Consider the following 16,451-nt stretch of genomic DNA (forward strand, 5'->3'; position numbering starts at 1 on the left):
AAAAAAAAAAAAAAAAAAAAAAAAAAAAAAAAAGAGCTCTGCCCAAGATATGTTCAATAAATGGAAAACGCCTTGGGTAATGAGAAGATAGTGATGCAAATACTCCTCCAGGAGATGAGGACACAGGCTTTACAAAATCCATGTCCTCAAGAGCTGTGTTCCTCAAACACACTCACTCCACTTACAAAGATGAAAATAAGGACCCTTCCTTTCCTACAGAAATATTGAGAAAACTATGCCTTATGCAGCACTGCTCCATCCTGCCACTACCTGTCCCTCATCACAATGCCAGTGCTCAGAGCTGAAACCTGCCTCCTGCTCCAGGAGGGGGGAGGGGCAGGAGGAGGACAAAGGCCACAGTCAGGAGGGGACCTGAGTGGCATCTGGGCCAGGGCAGGTGCTCAAGAGGGTTTTTGCCATTTGGGAGGATGATGTCATGAAATTAATGTCTTTAAGAAAGAAATTCTGCCTCAAACCACTTCCCTCTTCAGGGATTTTCTTAAAGTCCTTTTTTATATAATTCTAGTTCTTTGATAAAGAACACTGACTCTTTTGATCTAGTAATTTAAGGGTAATTTATTGTAAAGTGGTAATTGATTAAGATTCAAGAGTAGAGAAAGCTCTCAAACTCGTTCCCTCTTTCTCTCTCTCTCTCTCTAGTGCATACACACACACACACACACACACACAGAGGAACTTGGCTCACACCTGAGTATTCCTGACTCAGGCCTTCAAGGTAGAACCTATGGGGCCGTGACAGAGGAGGCCTCATCAAGCTTCTGATCCCTGCATCCTTCTGCTCCCCGCCTTCCCCTCTCTACACTAGAAGTAAGTCTTAAAATGTAAGTTCCCTGATGTCAAATTATGTTGGTTTAAATTCATAGGGAGCTATAAATGATTGATCTCTCTGAAGAACCTTCTAAAGTACGAGGAAGTTGGAAATGCCATGCTACTTCATTTGGCCAGGGGCAGTTGGTAATCCTACATATCTTAAAAAATTCTATTTTTGTTCTTTGGTGATTATGATGAATGACCCATCACCATGGGGGCAAAGAGGTACCTGTTATAAGCAGAAAAGGAGGCTTTTATGAGATGCAAATCTCTTTGCTTGTTATGATCATGCATGTTTTCAATCTAGCATTCAATCCTGGAATGAGCTTTCTTTTTGTTTAATAATAAAATGCCTAACCACATCCTAAAGAAGAGGTTGATTTTGTGGTAATGAAGACAGCAATTGTGGATACAGACCAAAGGCATGGAGAGTCAAGTTTTATTTCCTCAGAAGTCATTTTTTGGCCCTCCAGGGCATTGGGCAATAAATTATCCCAGCTGCCTTCCTTCCACAACTCCTATAATCCTCTTAGGCCAGGTTTTTCAAGGATCCTGTTTTCTTCCCTCCCTCTTTTCAAAATCTGTCCCCTTCCCCAGTGGGATGAGTTCCTGCTATGCCTTGATGAGATTGCAGGTCATTGTCAAGGTCAAATGGGTTAGAAATGTTGGCTCTTTCTTAAAAGGCAGTGTGCTCTTGCCTCCATATAGCCAAAGTGAAAGGTGATCCTGGGTCACAGAAAGTCCAACTCTCCCTCCCTCACTCTTTGTACACTCTCTTCTTCCCAGGGGCTAAAGTCCGGTGCAGTTCAGGTCAGATCAGTACATAACACATACGAAACGTTTTCTCTGCTGATTTCTCCGGTCCAATTTCCCTCTTGCTGACCTGGCTGTTTGGCTCTGAAAGGTCTAAATCTCAATGGAGCATATATGGTTCATTGGCTAACCTAGTAGTCAGCAAAGTGGCCTGTGGGCCAAATCCAGACCTCTGCCTGTTTTTTTTTAAGTAGAATTTTATTGGAATCCCATCTTGCCCATTAATTTATATATTGCCTCTGGCTGCTTTTGTGCTACAATGGCAGAGTTAAGTAGTTGTGACAGAGACCATATGGTTTGTCAGCAAAGCCAAACATATTTACTAACTGGTCCTTCATAGAGAAAATTTGCCAACCCTTGGTTCAGATCACTGTAAAATGGACCTGAAATATTCAATGTTTGGTTACATACAACTGAAACATTCCTAACTAATAGACTGAGGTTTCAGTGTAAAACAGAGCAGAAATCATTTGGGACAATCTAGATTAGTAAGGGGAAAATGGGTGTCCTAATAGTCCAGCCCAACTCATTCAATTTATATATATTGGCGTTTTGAACCAATGCACATTTAATTATACACTACTACTTCTCAATTTGCCATTGTTTCTCTCAGGCCATGAGAGTCAGGGTTTGGCAAAACTGGCAGTGGAGAAGGCTGGCTAAGTATTATAGAATGTTTCAACAAATGTTTTTCAGAATCCTCAGTTAAGAAACTGATGGGCCCCATCTTGGTCCCTCTATCCTTAGTCCCTCTGGAAATTTGTACATGAGGGGTCTACCTCAGGACCCAAATATACTTTGACTCCTAAGCAAAATGCCATTTAATCATTTAATAGTACCCAATCTTACTTTTTCCATCTCTGTGTAAAAGAATTATATTTTTTATGTTTTGAAAATGTGCATATTTCATAAATACTCTACCAGAGTGGCATTCTAATGTGGTTTCTGCTTTCATGGAAGTTACTCTGTAACCCAAAGAAATAGATAAGTAAATAAAAAACACACTCCATTTTGTACTACAAAGGAAAACTATCAACAAGATGAAAGGGGAACTGACCAAATGGCAGAAAGTATTTGAAAATCATATATATATATAATTATATATATATCCAAAATATATAAAGAACTCATACAACCCAATACAAAAAACAAACAAAAAACCCAACAAATAATCCAATTTAAAAATGGGCAGATTAACCCATCTGGTGTGGCTCAGTGGTTGATCATCAACCTATGAACCAGGAGTTCACAGTTCTATTCCCAGGCAGGGTACATAACTAAGTTGTGGGCTCAATCCCCAGTGTGTGTGTGTGTATGTGGGGGGAGGTGTAAGAGGCAGCTGATCAATGATTCTCTGCCATCATTGATGTTTCTGTCTCTTTCTCCCTTTCCCTTCCTCTCTGAAATAAATAAAAATATATTTTTTAAAAATAAAAATGGGCAGATAATTTGAATAGACATTTCTCCAAAGAAGACATACAGATGGCCAGCAGGTACATAAAAAAGTGCTCACCATCACTAGCCATTAGGGAAATACAAATCAAAACCACAATGAGATATCACCTCACACTTGTTAGAATGTCCATTATCAGAAAGAAAAACAAGTGTCGGTAAGGATATGGATAAAATGGAACTCTTGAGCATTGTTGGTGGGATTGAAAATTGGTGCAGCCATGGAAAACGGTATGGAGGTTCCACAAAAAATTAAAAATAGGCCCATCATATATATAACTCAGCAATATGCTCTGAGTATATAACCAAAATAATGAAAATAATGACAACACTAACTCAAAATGGTATTTGCACCCCCATGTTTATTGCAGCATTATTTACAACTAGAGGCCCAGTGCATGAAATTCATGCACGGGGGCGGGGGGGTGTCCCTCAGCCTGGCCTGCACCCTCTCCAATCCGGGGCCCCTCGGACATCCCTTTTGCAACCCGGGACTGCTGACCCCTAATTGCCTCTGCCTGCCGGTCTGATGTCCCTAACTGCTCCCCTGCTGACCTGATCTTGCCCCTAACTGCTTGCTCCCCCACCAGCCTGATCACGCCCCTAACTGCTTGCTCCCCTGCCAGCCTGATTTCCCCTAACTGCTCTTTCCTGCTGGCCTGATCTCCCCTAACCACCTCTGCCTTGGCCCCCGCCACTCTGGCTTTGTCCAGAAGGATGGTGGACGTCTGGAAGACATCTGGTCAATCTGGTCTAATTAGCATATTACCTTTTTATTAGTATAGATAGTCAAGATATGAAGACAACATAAGTATCCATCGACAGATAAATGGATAAAGAAGATGTGGTTTAAATACACAGTAGAATATCATTTAGCCATAAAAAAGAATTAACTCTTGCCATTTGCAACAACATAGATGGAACTTGAAGGCATTATGCCAAATGAAATAAGTCAGACAGAGAAAGGCAAATACTGTATTATCTCATTTATATGTGGAATCTAAAAACAACATAAAAAACAAATTGAGCTTTTAGGTTCATGGATATAGGGAACAGACTAGTTAGTGGTAGCCAGAGATGGGGGTTTGAAATGGGAAAAGGGGGTCAAAAGGTACAAACTTTTCATTATAAAATGATTAAGTCCTGGGGATGTGTACAGCATGGTGACTATAATTAATGATACCATGTTGTATATTTGAAAGTTGCTAGGAGTAAATTTTAAACATTCTTTTTTTAAAATTAAATTAAATTTTATTTTATTTTTAATTGTTTTATTGCTTAAAGTATTCCAAAGAGTATGATATATGTCCCCCCTTTTTTTTTCTCCCCTTGACCTTCCCCTAGCCTCCCATACCCCCCAGTGTCTTGTGTCCATTGGTTATGCTTATATGCATGCATACAAGTCCTTTGGTTGATCTCTTACCCCCGCCCCCAACCCTCCCCAGCCTATCCGCTGTAGTTTGACAGTCTGTTCGATGTTGCTCTGCCTCTGTATCTATTTTTGTTCATCAGTTTATAATGGTCTTAATTATCCATAAATGAGTGAGATCATGTGGTATTTTTCTTTCATTGACTGGCTTATTTCACTTAGCATAATGCTCTCCAGTTCCATCCATGCTATTGCAAATGGTAAGAATTCCTTCTTTTAAACATTCTCATCACAAGAAAACAAATTTGTAAGTATGTGGTAATGGATGTTAACTGGATTTATTGTGGTGCTCATTTCCCAACATATACAAATATTGAATCATTATGTTGTATACCTGAAACTAAGATAACGTCATATATTAATTATATCTGAAAAAAATCCACATTTCAAATAGTTACTTCAGCTACATCTCTGGAGAGTGATAACTAAGTGTTGAGGAAGTTATAATGAGGCAAGTGGCCAATTTCAATAGGATTGTTAGGCAAAGTTACACCGAGGAGCTCAGGTTGGAACAAACCTTTTAAACATGTGTTTTCATGGAGAAGAAGGGAAGAGTATTCCAGCTTTTGGACACTTATTAATGGCTGTTATGGTCAATAATGAAGATAATGATGGTGGGAAGTCATTTGCCAAGGCTCAGAAGAAGCATGAGGTTCCATTTATAAATGCCAAACTTAAATGAGGACAACAATTTTCCAGTTTACAAAATCTTTCACTTATCCACCAGGAAACATGATAAAATATATAAAATTGTGGTTTCCATGGGTCTTTAACAATTCTTTCTGGCTTAGGTATTTGTGTCTCTATAAGAATGAAAAACTAGTGCCATGAAAAACAAAATATAATTCCAAAGCCATGGTTAAGGATAACACCTGCAATCTGGTTAGATTGTAATACTCAGCCCATAGGGATAGTCACATGACTGCTAATGTCAGTAGGTGTCAGCAGAACGCATCCCTGCAACAGCTGATTTACATTATAGCCCTAGCTCAGAGATAGAACATCTGAAAACAGGTTTATAGTTCAGTCTATCAATTCTACAGAAAGATTTGGAATAAAAGATCTTTGAAGGAAAATGAGGATCAATATAAAGAGAATTGCTTGGCTTCCAGAAAAACTCTACAGTATGGGCAAAGGTTGCATGGTATGGCTTAGAGGCGGGACTCAGGATCTGTGGGAGAATGCTTTGTTCTATCTCACTGATCGCATAATTTTATGAATGGAGCTCCTTAGATATATAATCTGGTTCAATCTCTCATCTTATAATGAGGAATGTGCTGATGTCCATTGAAGTACTGGCTGGGCAAAATGCAGTGTCTAGTGATATGAAGGATGCAAGTGGACACAATGATGAATTGGATATGGACCTTATCTATCTTCAGAGAGTTTATAGCATACTAATGGAACAAAGATATATATCTACTAGAGGCCCAGTGCACGACATTCGTGCACTCTGGGGGTGGGGGGTGGTGGGGGTGTCCTTCAGCCCAGCCTGTGCCCTTTCGCAGTCTCAGAGCCCTCGAGAGATGTCTGACTGACAGCAGGCCTAAGATGGCAGTTGACATCCTTAGCGCTGCTGCAGAGGTGAGAGAGGCTCCCACCAATGCCGCTGCTTTTGCCAGCCATCAGCCAGGCTTCTGGCTAAGTGTCACTCCCCCTGTGGGAGCGCACTGACCACCAGAGGACAGCTCTTGCGTTGAGTGTCTGCCCCCTGGTGGTCAGTGAGAGTCATAGCGACCACTCATTCTGCTGTTCAGTTGATTTGCATATTACCCTTTTATTATATAGGCTATCTATATCTATAGCTATAGCTATATCTATATATTCATACCTATACCTATATCTATATTTGTAACTATATATTTGTCTCTATATATCTATATCTACATCTATATCTATCTATATATTACAAAGGAGAAAATATGCACTTGCATTTGAAGATCTCAGGTTTAGATTCAGAGCTCTAAGCATTCAGGGGAAGGACATCTTCCTTCTTTTGGAAGGTGGGATAGCAGCAAGAAAGGTTTAATGGAAAGTTCTCAGCTTAAATTAGGAAGTAACACACGTGGATCAGGACCAGACACTGCTGGAGACACAGTGATAAAAAAGACAGTCCATGTCTTCATGAAAAACTAGTGGTGTGGGGAGTAGAGATTTTTTAAAAATAGAATTGAAGAAAGGAGAGTGGATTAGTTGAGCTGTTGATGTACCTCTTCCTGTTGCATTAAAATACAGAGAGCAGGTAAACAAAGAGGCTCTGCATGAGAACAGACAGAAAATGTACACACAGAGTCCTCTCCTACAGCACACACTATCTATAGCATATGATTCTAGTGTTCTGGGACTTTGAGCCTGAGCACATACTTGGAGAGTGTAGGGAAGCAAGTGGCACATTCTGATTTTTTTAATTCCCAAATGGTGGAATAAAAGTGTTAGGTGGTTCTCCTCTGTTTTGGGAAAATAGCTTCACTGTGGTCTATGACCTTTGGGAGATATTTACTGATTACATGAGGAATTTCTTATTGTGTTTCTTTTAACAGAGAATTCAAATGATCTGACTTTGGTGATATTGTCCTTGATACTGTGCTGGTTCAGCCCACTAGGGAAATAGACCCAGTCAGAAGGGGGAAAAGTAATTGTCAAGTGAATATTTTTCTACTGATTATTTGTGTCAATGGAGCAGAAATAACTCATGAGGGCATTTTTTTTTTAGAATGCTGGAATGAGATGAAAATGCAATGGCATTTTTATGTGATTTTATAATAATCTTTGTCATTATTGGTTATATCATGTGCTACATTACTTATGCTTTGTGAAAAATAGATTATTCTCTAATATAATAAATTATTTAAGAGACCCAGATCTTGTATTCACTTTCATAAACATATACTGTAATTCAGTCTACCTAGAGAATTATTATAGAATCTTCTCTATATTCTCATAGTCTAATTCCCCCTGCTCTTCCAAAGGTTTTTTTTTTTAAATACCCTGTGCTAAGTAGGTCATGATTCTTCAGACTTTCCTGTGGGAAAAGGAAGAATAATGTGGTGCAAATTTTTCCTACCTGAGGCATAGCTAAGGCAACATGTGTTGTCAAGTTTCCAATGTACCAAGGAAAGGTGCTATGTCAGAACAGTATATAGCATCATTTTTAAGTGCTCTGGCTCAGTAAAGACCAAGTTCACATTGTGACAAAATGGAGCACCTACTTCATAGGGTTGTTGCAAAGATTAAATGACATATTAAAAATATAAAGCACTTAGCATAATACCTGGCATATAGAAAGCATTCGTAATTATTATCTCATCCTCTAGGAAGACTAACACCTGAACTTCAGAGTGCAGCCTTCCCTCAGTGGATACCAACAGAGCTTCCACATAACCTCTCCTTACTCCAAATATCTCCAAGTTGTCATGCAGTGTGAGCCGAAGAGTCTCTACACATGGCATTCATTCAAAAGTACACAGCACGCTTTCTTCTGTGAATTTGGAATTTATCTTGGGAGATTTATCAGGCATGTGAAAGGGAAATGTCCCCTAAATGAGCTAGAGAAAGCAATGAAAAACAAAGAAAGAAGGCCAACCATGTCAGGGTCTGGTCTATTTTTTCCATCACCATGTGCTGTTCTCATTAATGGGAGTTTCTCCTGCACCCAGAAAGGGAACAGAGCAAAGTGTGTTTTGTTATACAGCATGAAGGCTCATCCCAAAATTTCAGGGATATAGTAAGCTGTACATTTTCTCCAGGCCATAATCATCTTTGGGAGATTAAATATTCATGACCTAAAACATGTTTGAGCTTTGAAATATTACCAAGATCTTTAAAATCTTTTTCCCCAATAACAAGGCAAATTTATGAAATGTACTTAGTCATGTGAAATCGAAAACTTCTTTCCAATTATATACCAAAAAACACTTCTATTTTCTCGTTGGTCAGATCTTTAGCCTAGATAATATATAGATGAGTGGTAGACAGTGGCACATGGGCCACGTCCAGCCCACTGCCTATTTTTGTAAATAAAGTTTTATTGAGTTGCACCTAAGCTTAGTTACTTACATATTGTGGCTACTTTCACTTTAATGGGCAGACTAGTTGAATTATTGCAATAGAAATTCTGTGGCCACCAAAAACTAAGTATTTACTATCTTGCCTTTACAGAAGAAGTTTATCAAGTATTTACTATGTTGCCTTTATAGAAGAATGATTCCAATCTAGATCATTCTCTTGTGTAGAAGGAATGAATTCTGCTTGAATAATAAATATCTATCAGACAATTTAAAATTTTTCCATGTTATCAAATTCAGACACTTTACTTATTGGAATGGAAATGAGGACTTGGAGATAGAAATAGTAAGTTGGGAGTTAGAAGTGAGTTATTCATTCATTCATTCATTCATTACACATAATATACCACCACTACTGCAGTAAATACTGGCATTAGAGTGTGAACAAAATAGGCAAAGCCTCTGGCCTTAGGGAAGGTAAAGTTGATGAGAGAGACAAATAGTGAGCGCTTCATTTATTCACTCACTCATTCATTATCTGTTATGTTCCAGGAAATATTTTAGGTACTGGGTATATCCAATTAACCACACAAACCATATACTCTAATGAGACAGAGAGATAATAAATAAGTACATGTGAAAATAGTAGGTACTGGTAAGTGCTGTGAGGAGAATACTAATTAAATCATGTGGGATTGAGGTTTTTTTTTTAAATAGGTCAAAAATGGTTGAATATTGGCAATTGTATATGGTTCAACCTATCAGGGAGATATGCTAGAGAGTGGCTTTTGAATGACTTTAATTGTGGGGTCTGGGACGACTTCACTGAGGAGGTGACATCTGAGCTACGATTTGTATGACAAGCAGCATCCTGCCCTGCCAATAGCAAAGATTTCCAGGTAGGGAGGGGAGTAGCTTGTGCAAATATCCTAAGTCCAACATAAGCTTGACTTGTCTGAGGAAGAGACAGAAGACCGAAGTGGCTGGAGCAACATGGTCTGCGGGGAGAGGGAGGAGATATGGCTGGAGAGGTAGTCAGGGCTAAGTCAGATGGAGTCTTGCAGGTTAGAATAAGGATACTGGCTTTTATTTGAATAGTAATGGGAGGCTTTTAAATAGACAAGTCACACCATATGATTTATGTCTTTTGAAGTTTTTTTCATTCCTCTTGTGTGGAAAATAGACTGTGAGAACAAGAACTGAAGCAGGGAGATGTGTTAGGAAGTCATACAGAGTTCTGAACAACAAGATGATAGCAAGGAAAGATGGAGAAAAGTGAAGAGCCTGTAGATGTTTAGGAGCTGAAATCAACAGGAGATGGTGACAGTGTGGATGTAATTAAGTGAGAAAGTGGGGGCTCATGGAGGATGCCTAGCTTTCCAATTTGAGTACCTGGCTGGATAGCTGTGTGAGTCTAGCTTGTGAGCAACAGAAAGGAATCAGGTCTTGGGGGAGATTATATATATAGTTCACAGCCTGTTGGAGCTCAAGTCATCTTTAAGACATACATTGGCTGGGCTGAGAAGTCTGGGAACTCAGAGGAGAAACCTGGGTTGAGCTGTTTTAAATTGCGGGAGGATAGATGGGAAGGGAAGAGAAGGTGAATAAAATCCCTCAGCCAATATGATGGAGTTCAAGAGAAGGGTGTAGCAGCAATTTGTTCCATTAATGAATTCTGTGACCTCATCTAGTCTATGCTCAATGCCTTCATCTCTAAATGGTAGAGTTAAACTAGATTTGGGGTTTTCTAGACTCTTCCAAAGAGGTGATGCAGGGGCTGGAAGCCTATAGCAAAGGCCAGGAATTCAGAGGTTCACCCCCTGTTAACTCTCCCTCACTGTCAACTCTTTTCCCCTCAAGTAATACCTGTAAACATTCAATCTTGTATTAATCATATTGCCAGGGTGTTTTATTTTTTAATTCTTTTAATCTGAGGTCTACTAAATTGTCATTTCCTATTTCTTCTGTGCACTAAGAATACTTTTTATTGATTTAGCTGATTTTGAATGTTTTCTTTGAGTGAAACTTTTGTGTTTGTCCTTTCTCAATGGTCAAGAGGGGAGTCTTACTGTTGAAAATTATTGGCATGTTTTCGGATGGAAGTTAGATTTCTTTAATGCCCCTTAACATAGACATTACATTAAAACAGCCAAGAGCATGACTCACTGCCTTGATTTTTCCATTTGACAAAATATACCTAGAATGATATATACAGTTCCTGAGAAAGGTTTATGACCTGAACTTGTAGCCCAGCAGCAGATCATATCTTAAAACACTAAATTATGGTGTCAGCAGATTTAAAAAGTTGTTCCTTGCGATCACTTTTCAAGAGCAACAGGTTTGGCAGAATTCCAGGCTGCATACCTGGAGGCAACATCAGAAAACATTCCAGGTTTGAAACCTTTCCACTGTCATAAATTAAGCATTCTGCTCATTTATTAATCAGACAAGGGCAGTAACAGTGCTGCTTTTCCTGACCAGAATGGGGTCTCTCCCCTCTGGGATGTCTAAAGCATTTTATTGATGTAAGACATATCACATACAACCCTGTATGGCATCAGCACACACATCTTCATTCTCCAGCTGGTTGTCCCATTTATAAGGCCATGTTATATCTTTGATTCTCTCACATAAGATGACAGCGACTCATTGTCAGTGACTGACTGGTTCAATGAATCAGAGTTAGCCAAACAAAATTCCTCATTGTAAACAATTAAGGAATATAAAATGCAATTCATAAATACTATCCCCTTTACAATTCCCTACTTCTGGAAAGCATTACACACAGTTAAAAGGATGATAAAATTATGCTTGCCAAGAAGAGGTGAAGACAATGAGCCTGGCATACCCAAAGTGGTCGATGCAAAAATTTATATCTTTGCCAGGTCTTGCCAATCCAAGTTTGGGAAGCTTTACTTACTGTAGCCATAAAGTAAATTTCACTTATGTTAGGGACACATTAGGGAAAAGGCAACATTATGACTGATTTTTAAATGGGTTAAGAATTGGGATCATCATCCAAAAAGGACTTTTAAGGGCTGCATCATCAAAAGATGTATTATCCCACAAATTTTTTTAAAATATATTTTATTGATTTTTTTTTTACAGAGAGGAAGGGAGAGGGATAGAGAGTTAGAAACATCAGTGAGAGAGAAACATCGATCAGCTGCCTCCTGCACACCCACTAATGGGGAGGTGCCCGCAACCAAGGTACATGCCCTTGACCAGAATTGAACTTATGACCCTTCAGTCCACAGGCCGACACTCTATCCACTGAGCCAAACCAGTTAGGGCTGTCCCACACATTCTTAGAGCTAGGGCCAACCTTATCTACTTGTGCAATGATATTAATAAGGTAATCACCAAAAATGATTTTTAAAAAGCATTGTTAAGAAATATTTTAATTTTAGAAATAGACTACTAATCCAGTTAAAGGAAAGGAGAATGAAATTCATTCTAAAGCAGCATTATAAGAACATTTGTAAAAGTACTTTACCATCTCTCAGTTACAAATAAAATTTAAATCTATAAACAGAAAAAAAAAAAACCATCACTGGCAGACCCAGAAATCTGTTTGTGCCTTTCCACCTAGAAATCCTTGGAATTATTTAATGAAAGCAAAAAATCTATACGCATAAAGATGTTCACTGTGTTGTTGTTAATACAAATCAAGGACTGGAGCCAATCGAAATTTTCAACAAATGATAATTTAGTAAATAATGTACACCAACATTATGGTGCTTTATTTAGCCATTAAAATCATGGTTATGAATGGTAAACAGAAACACAAAATATGTTTGATATTTATCTGGAAAAACTAAGCAGATTATAAAATAGCACATACAATATGATCTACAACACATATACTAGTACACAAAGAGTTCTAGAAAGCAAGAAAATCATTAAGATGGATATTGGGTATTTTCTATTTGATCTTTTGTATAATATTGTTGCTTAAAAAAAACAGTAGACAAACAAAAAGGCAGACTTCATGAGAGGGAAATAAAGAATAGCTAAGTAATCCTATATAATAAAAGCCTAATATGCAAATTGTCCCCTCGGGTGGTCTTTGACCGGGAGACTGGGAGTTTGACCTCTTGCTATGACATGTGCTAACCACCAGGGGTTGACATGGAACATGGCAGGTATCAGCAAGGTGGCACTGGCAGCGGGCAACAGTGGAGGCGCTGCCAGCCCCAATGGGCCCCGATGAAAGCAGAACTGTGACAGGATGATGGAGCAGGTGAGCGGGTGGCGCCAGGCCAAAGCAGGTGCAAGCAGGGGCCCAATTGCCCTGCTGATTGCCCCACAGACAGCGACCAGCGGTGGCAGGGGGTAGAGCTGCTGCCCAGCTCCCAGGTGCTAAGGGAGCCAGGTGGGGCGCCCGGCCTGGATTGGTTGCCCTGCAGGTGGGATGGTGGAACAGGTGAGAGGGTGGGACCTGGCCAAGGCAGGGTTCCAGGTGGGGCAGCAAGGCTGGGCGTTCAAGCTGGGGTCCAATCTCTGCAGGCTACCCCCAGGGACCCCAACCGTGCACAAATTTGTGCACCGGGCCTCTAGTTCAAGATAAATGTCAGGAAAAAGAGATCCCAGAAACACACATACTTCTAATTCTATATTTAGTTCCAATGGAACCATGTTTTGGGGTAGATATTTAGAACAATTTGATATTTTATAGAATCACTTTTGATAAAAATCCCTTAATTTTACTTTTTTATATATTAAAACTTGTCATGAGTGCTTTTTTTCCTGGGAAATACCATTTGGTGTTATGCTAAACCTTTGAATTCATTGTGAACTCTGCAAAAAGAGTAGGCTGAGACTCAGGTGGAGGGAATACATACATGACTGTTGCCACTTTGAGCTCCTTGGTTTTAATTTTCCTGGGCCATTGAGAGAGGCCAAGGTCAGAGTTCACATTTTTAGGAGCATTCAGAGAAAGACCTCATTTTATAAGTTCTACTCATTCAGTGTTAAGGTCAGCTGAGGTTTTCTAGCTTTTACAAATTTGACCTGGGGAGAAGGAGAGGACCTAGGAGGAACATATTTCCACAGATTGTAAAAAGAAGAGCAGGAATAAATAATGCTTTCTGGAAATAGTTTGCTTTTTTTAAATCTGAAGTCCCCAAAAGTTTGCTGCCTCCCCTCTCATCTCATCAGGGCCCCATGAAACACAATAATAAATATGAGAACAGGTTCCTGGGACTGAGCTGGTGTCAGAAATCATTTCAGTAAGACTGCGCACACGCTCATTAAAATGCATCGCATTCCCCTCTCAGAGTGAGACTGAGGACTTCTCACGCCTCGCTTTGCACAACTGCTGGGGTTGTGGCCCTGAGGAAAAGGAGTGTCCTCCACGCAGATCTGGTGGTCACTGAAAGCCACCACAGGCATTTCGCTTCTCATCCAGCGCTCCTTAATTGGGGTGGGGGTGGGGAGGAACTTGGCCCTGAACTGCAACAGCGATGGGAGAGAAAGAAAGCAGGCCTACCTTAAAACTTTCCAGTCTTTGAGTGGATCCAAGTCAGAGATTAAGGAAACCATTGTCTAAGAGGCAGCTGAAGGCGAATCCAATCCGAGAGGAGGGGAGAAGGGGTGGGTGCAGGGGGAGAAACCAGCCAGCCTGCTTCTTGGCTCAGGCCAGAGCCATGGGGCGCCCAGCACAGCTCTTCTTACTTCTAGGATTGATAAGCACTTGTCCTGGCTTTTCTCCACCCCCCAAATCAATCTTGTGCTATATTCCTTCCCAGCCCCGGCTCATTTCTCCACACCACCGTTTAAAGCCCTTGTAATCTGCTCCAACTGATCAAATTTGACCTTTTTGTAGCCCACTTTATTCCAAGCACAGCTCTCCGTTAAATCTCTCTTTATTAACACCGTCCTCCTTGGCTTTCTTTTGGAACAAACACAGATCAAGCCTGAAGCCTCCAGACTTTACCCGCAATCATTTACAGATTACTGCAAGCTGCAGCCCTCTCCTCCTCTGGGGCATTGCTGCTGCCTCGGAGATTTTGCTTTCAGATTCCTGTCAGAAGACTGGTTAGGTTTCTTTCCGTGTGTGTGTGTGTGTGTGTGTGTGTTTCTGGGACACCAGCCTTGGGCTTAGAGCTTCCCTCAGAAGCTGTAACTACATGACTGTTAGGATTTGTTTTTTAAAAATAATTTGGAACTGGGCTGCTAACAAGCTAGAATTTACTGTGTTTTCTGGCAGAGATTTTGCTACACTGCTTTTCTCCCCTCCTTCTCTTTTTCTTGTGTTTTTAAATAACATGAAGGGGGGAGGGTGTAGAATCTTTCTAAACATTGAGAAAAGGGGGCGTGGCTTTTCTCCTTCAACTTGTGTATCTTTTGCCCTTTATTTAAAACTGAACATCCTTTCGGTAATCATCTGAAGCGGTTCATAGCAGATATTTTTAAAATATCAAGAGCAGGACTGTTTGTCTTCAGTGCGCACAGTGCTGCCCGTGCTGATGTAGATCCTTCCTGAGTGTATGGATTTCTTACTGTCATGGGCACTGCCTGTGCTTTCCCGGGCCCTACCTAAGACTCCACAGCCCAGGCGCTTCCTCCTGTCCTCGCAGGATCCTGGAATTTGAAGACCGTGAAATCAACTAGTCCAGGCACGGCCAGACCTTGGTTCCTCAGATCATCAAGATGTTCATTACATGTCATGCCACAGGCGCTGTACTTGGTCTGGTAGTGTCTCTTGATAACAGATTCCTCTTTTTCTCACACTTACTTTAAAAGGAATTTTTAAGATCATTACCATACATGGAAAGTCAGCTTCACTGGCCTAACACAACAATTATGATTTACCTAGACACGCGGACCAGGTAAAGACACTGATCTTTGCTTCTCTTGGTTAAAAGGAGTCTAGCGAGTGTTAGGGGTGTTCAGGACACCCTTGCACTAACCGGAGACTTTCCCTAGGAGGAAGAGGAAAGATTTGAAGAGAATATGGTGTGATTCAATGTTCTGTAATGACCTTACTAATTAAAATCGTCAGCTGGGAGTAAGAGTTCCAAGTGTTTGCCTTCAGGCAGAACCTACCAAGTAAGAGAATCTGTTCCTTCCATAGGGAAAGAGGTGGTGACAGCTTCGGGAAACATGCTTTTATTGCCAGGAAGTTCTTCCAGTCAATTCCAAATGCCCCTCCCAGCATTTTAAATCCAGTCCCTAGTAGCCTTTTCTCTAAGAACCCTATCCTTAAAGTATGCAGCAAATCCTCCCTTTAGATGTTTTTTCTTATACAGCCATATGTACTTTCCTTAATGGCTATAAAATTACTCTTCAGAAATGCAGCTATTTTTATGCTAAAATTAAAGAGAATTTCATACCTTTTACAAAAACCATTGACTTTCTGGGGCTTCTTGCTTCTTTCCCGGCTGTCTTTGCTGTCCCACTGTGGATCTTGGGCCACAGTGTAATAATGTGTAAACATTTACATAACGCTTCTAATCCCCAAGTACTTCACCGAGTGTGGGTGATAATAACAGCATTTGTGCAGAGTGTACCTCCAAAGGGTTCTGAAAGCTTAGATAATGAATAAAATGTTTCTCCCTTTAAAAAGTTAGCAAGAGAAAAACAACAGATTATAATGCAATAGTTTCTGGTACTATAATGACATCATCCTTATATCATTAACCACCACACCCCTGAGCCCACATCTGGGAAAGGAAGGGGATATGTCTTTAACCCTTGGAGTTCAGGGTTAATGGATGAAAGGGGGAGGGACTTAGCTTTCAGCCAAAGGACAAAAGGACAAAAGCATGCTCATAAATTATGAAATACTGTTTCGAAGCAGTAGGCCTTCCAAAAACTTTTTAAAGGCAGTAGAAACTTCCCCTTGAATAAAATCTTGTACCCAGTCCAAGAACAGAAACAAATAATAGTGAAAGTTTATTACCAGGTACTAGGCACTG

At 40.2% G+C, this 16,451-nt stretch overlaps 1 protein-coding gene across 2 annotated transcripts in view; it reads right to left on the bottom strand.

Moving 5' to 3' along the window:
• Nucleotides 1–16,451, bottom strand: part of LOC102245558 (CUGBP Elav-like family member 2) — a 592,914-nt gene that overhangs the window by 472,578 nt on the left and 103,885 nt on the right. The window contains exon 1 of one of the 2 annotated variants that reach the window (XM_005877131.2): nucleotides 14,021–14,481. The exons of the other annotated variant lie outside the window; for it this stretch is intronic. Within the exon in view, the coding sequence (XP_005877193.1) occupies nucleotides 14,021–14,073 (53 nt within the window). The 5' untranslated portion in view covers nucleotides 14,074–14,481. Of the gene's footprint in view, nucleotides 1–14,020; nucleotides 14,482–16,451 lie in introns of those variants that run through there. 2 annotated transcript variants of the gene reach the window in all.

This window comes from Myotis brandtii, unplaced genomic scaffold, assembly GCF_000412655.1.
Source record: "Myotis brandtii unplaced genomic scaffold, ASM41265v1 scaffold508, whole genome shotgun sequence".
NCBI classification, from domain to species: Eukaryota; Metazoa; Chordata; class Mammalia; order Chiroptera; family Vespertilionidae; genus Myotis; species Myotis brandtii.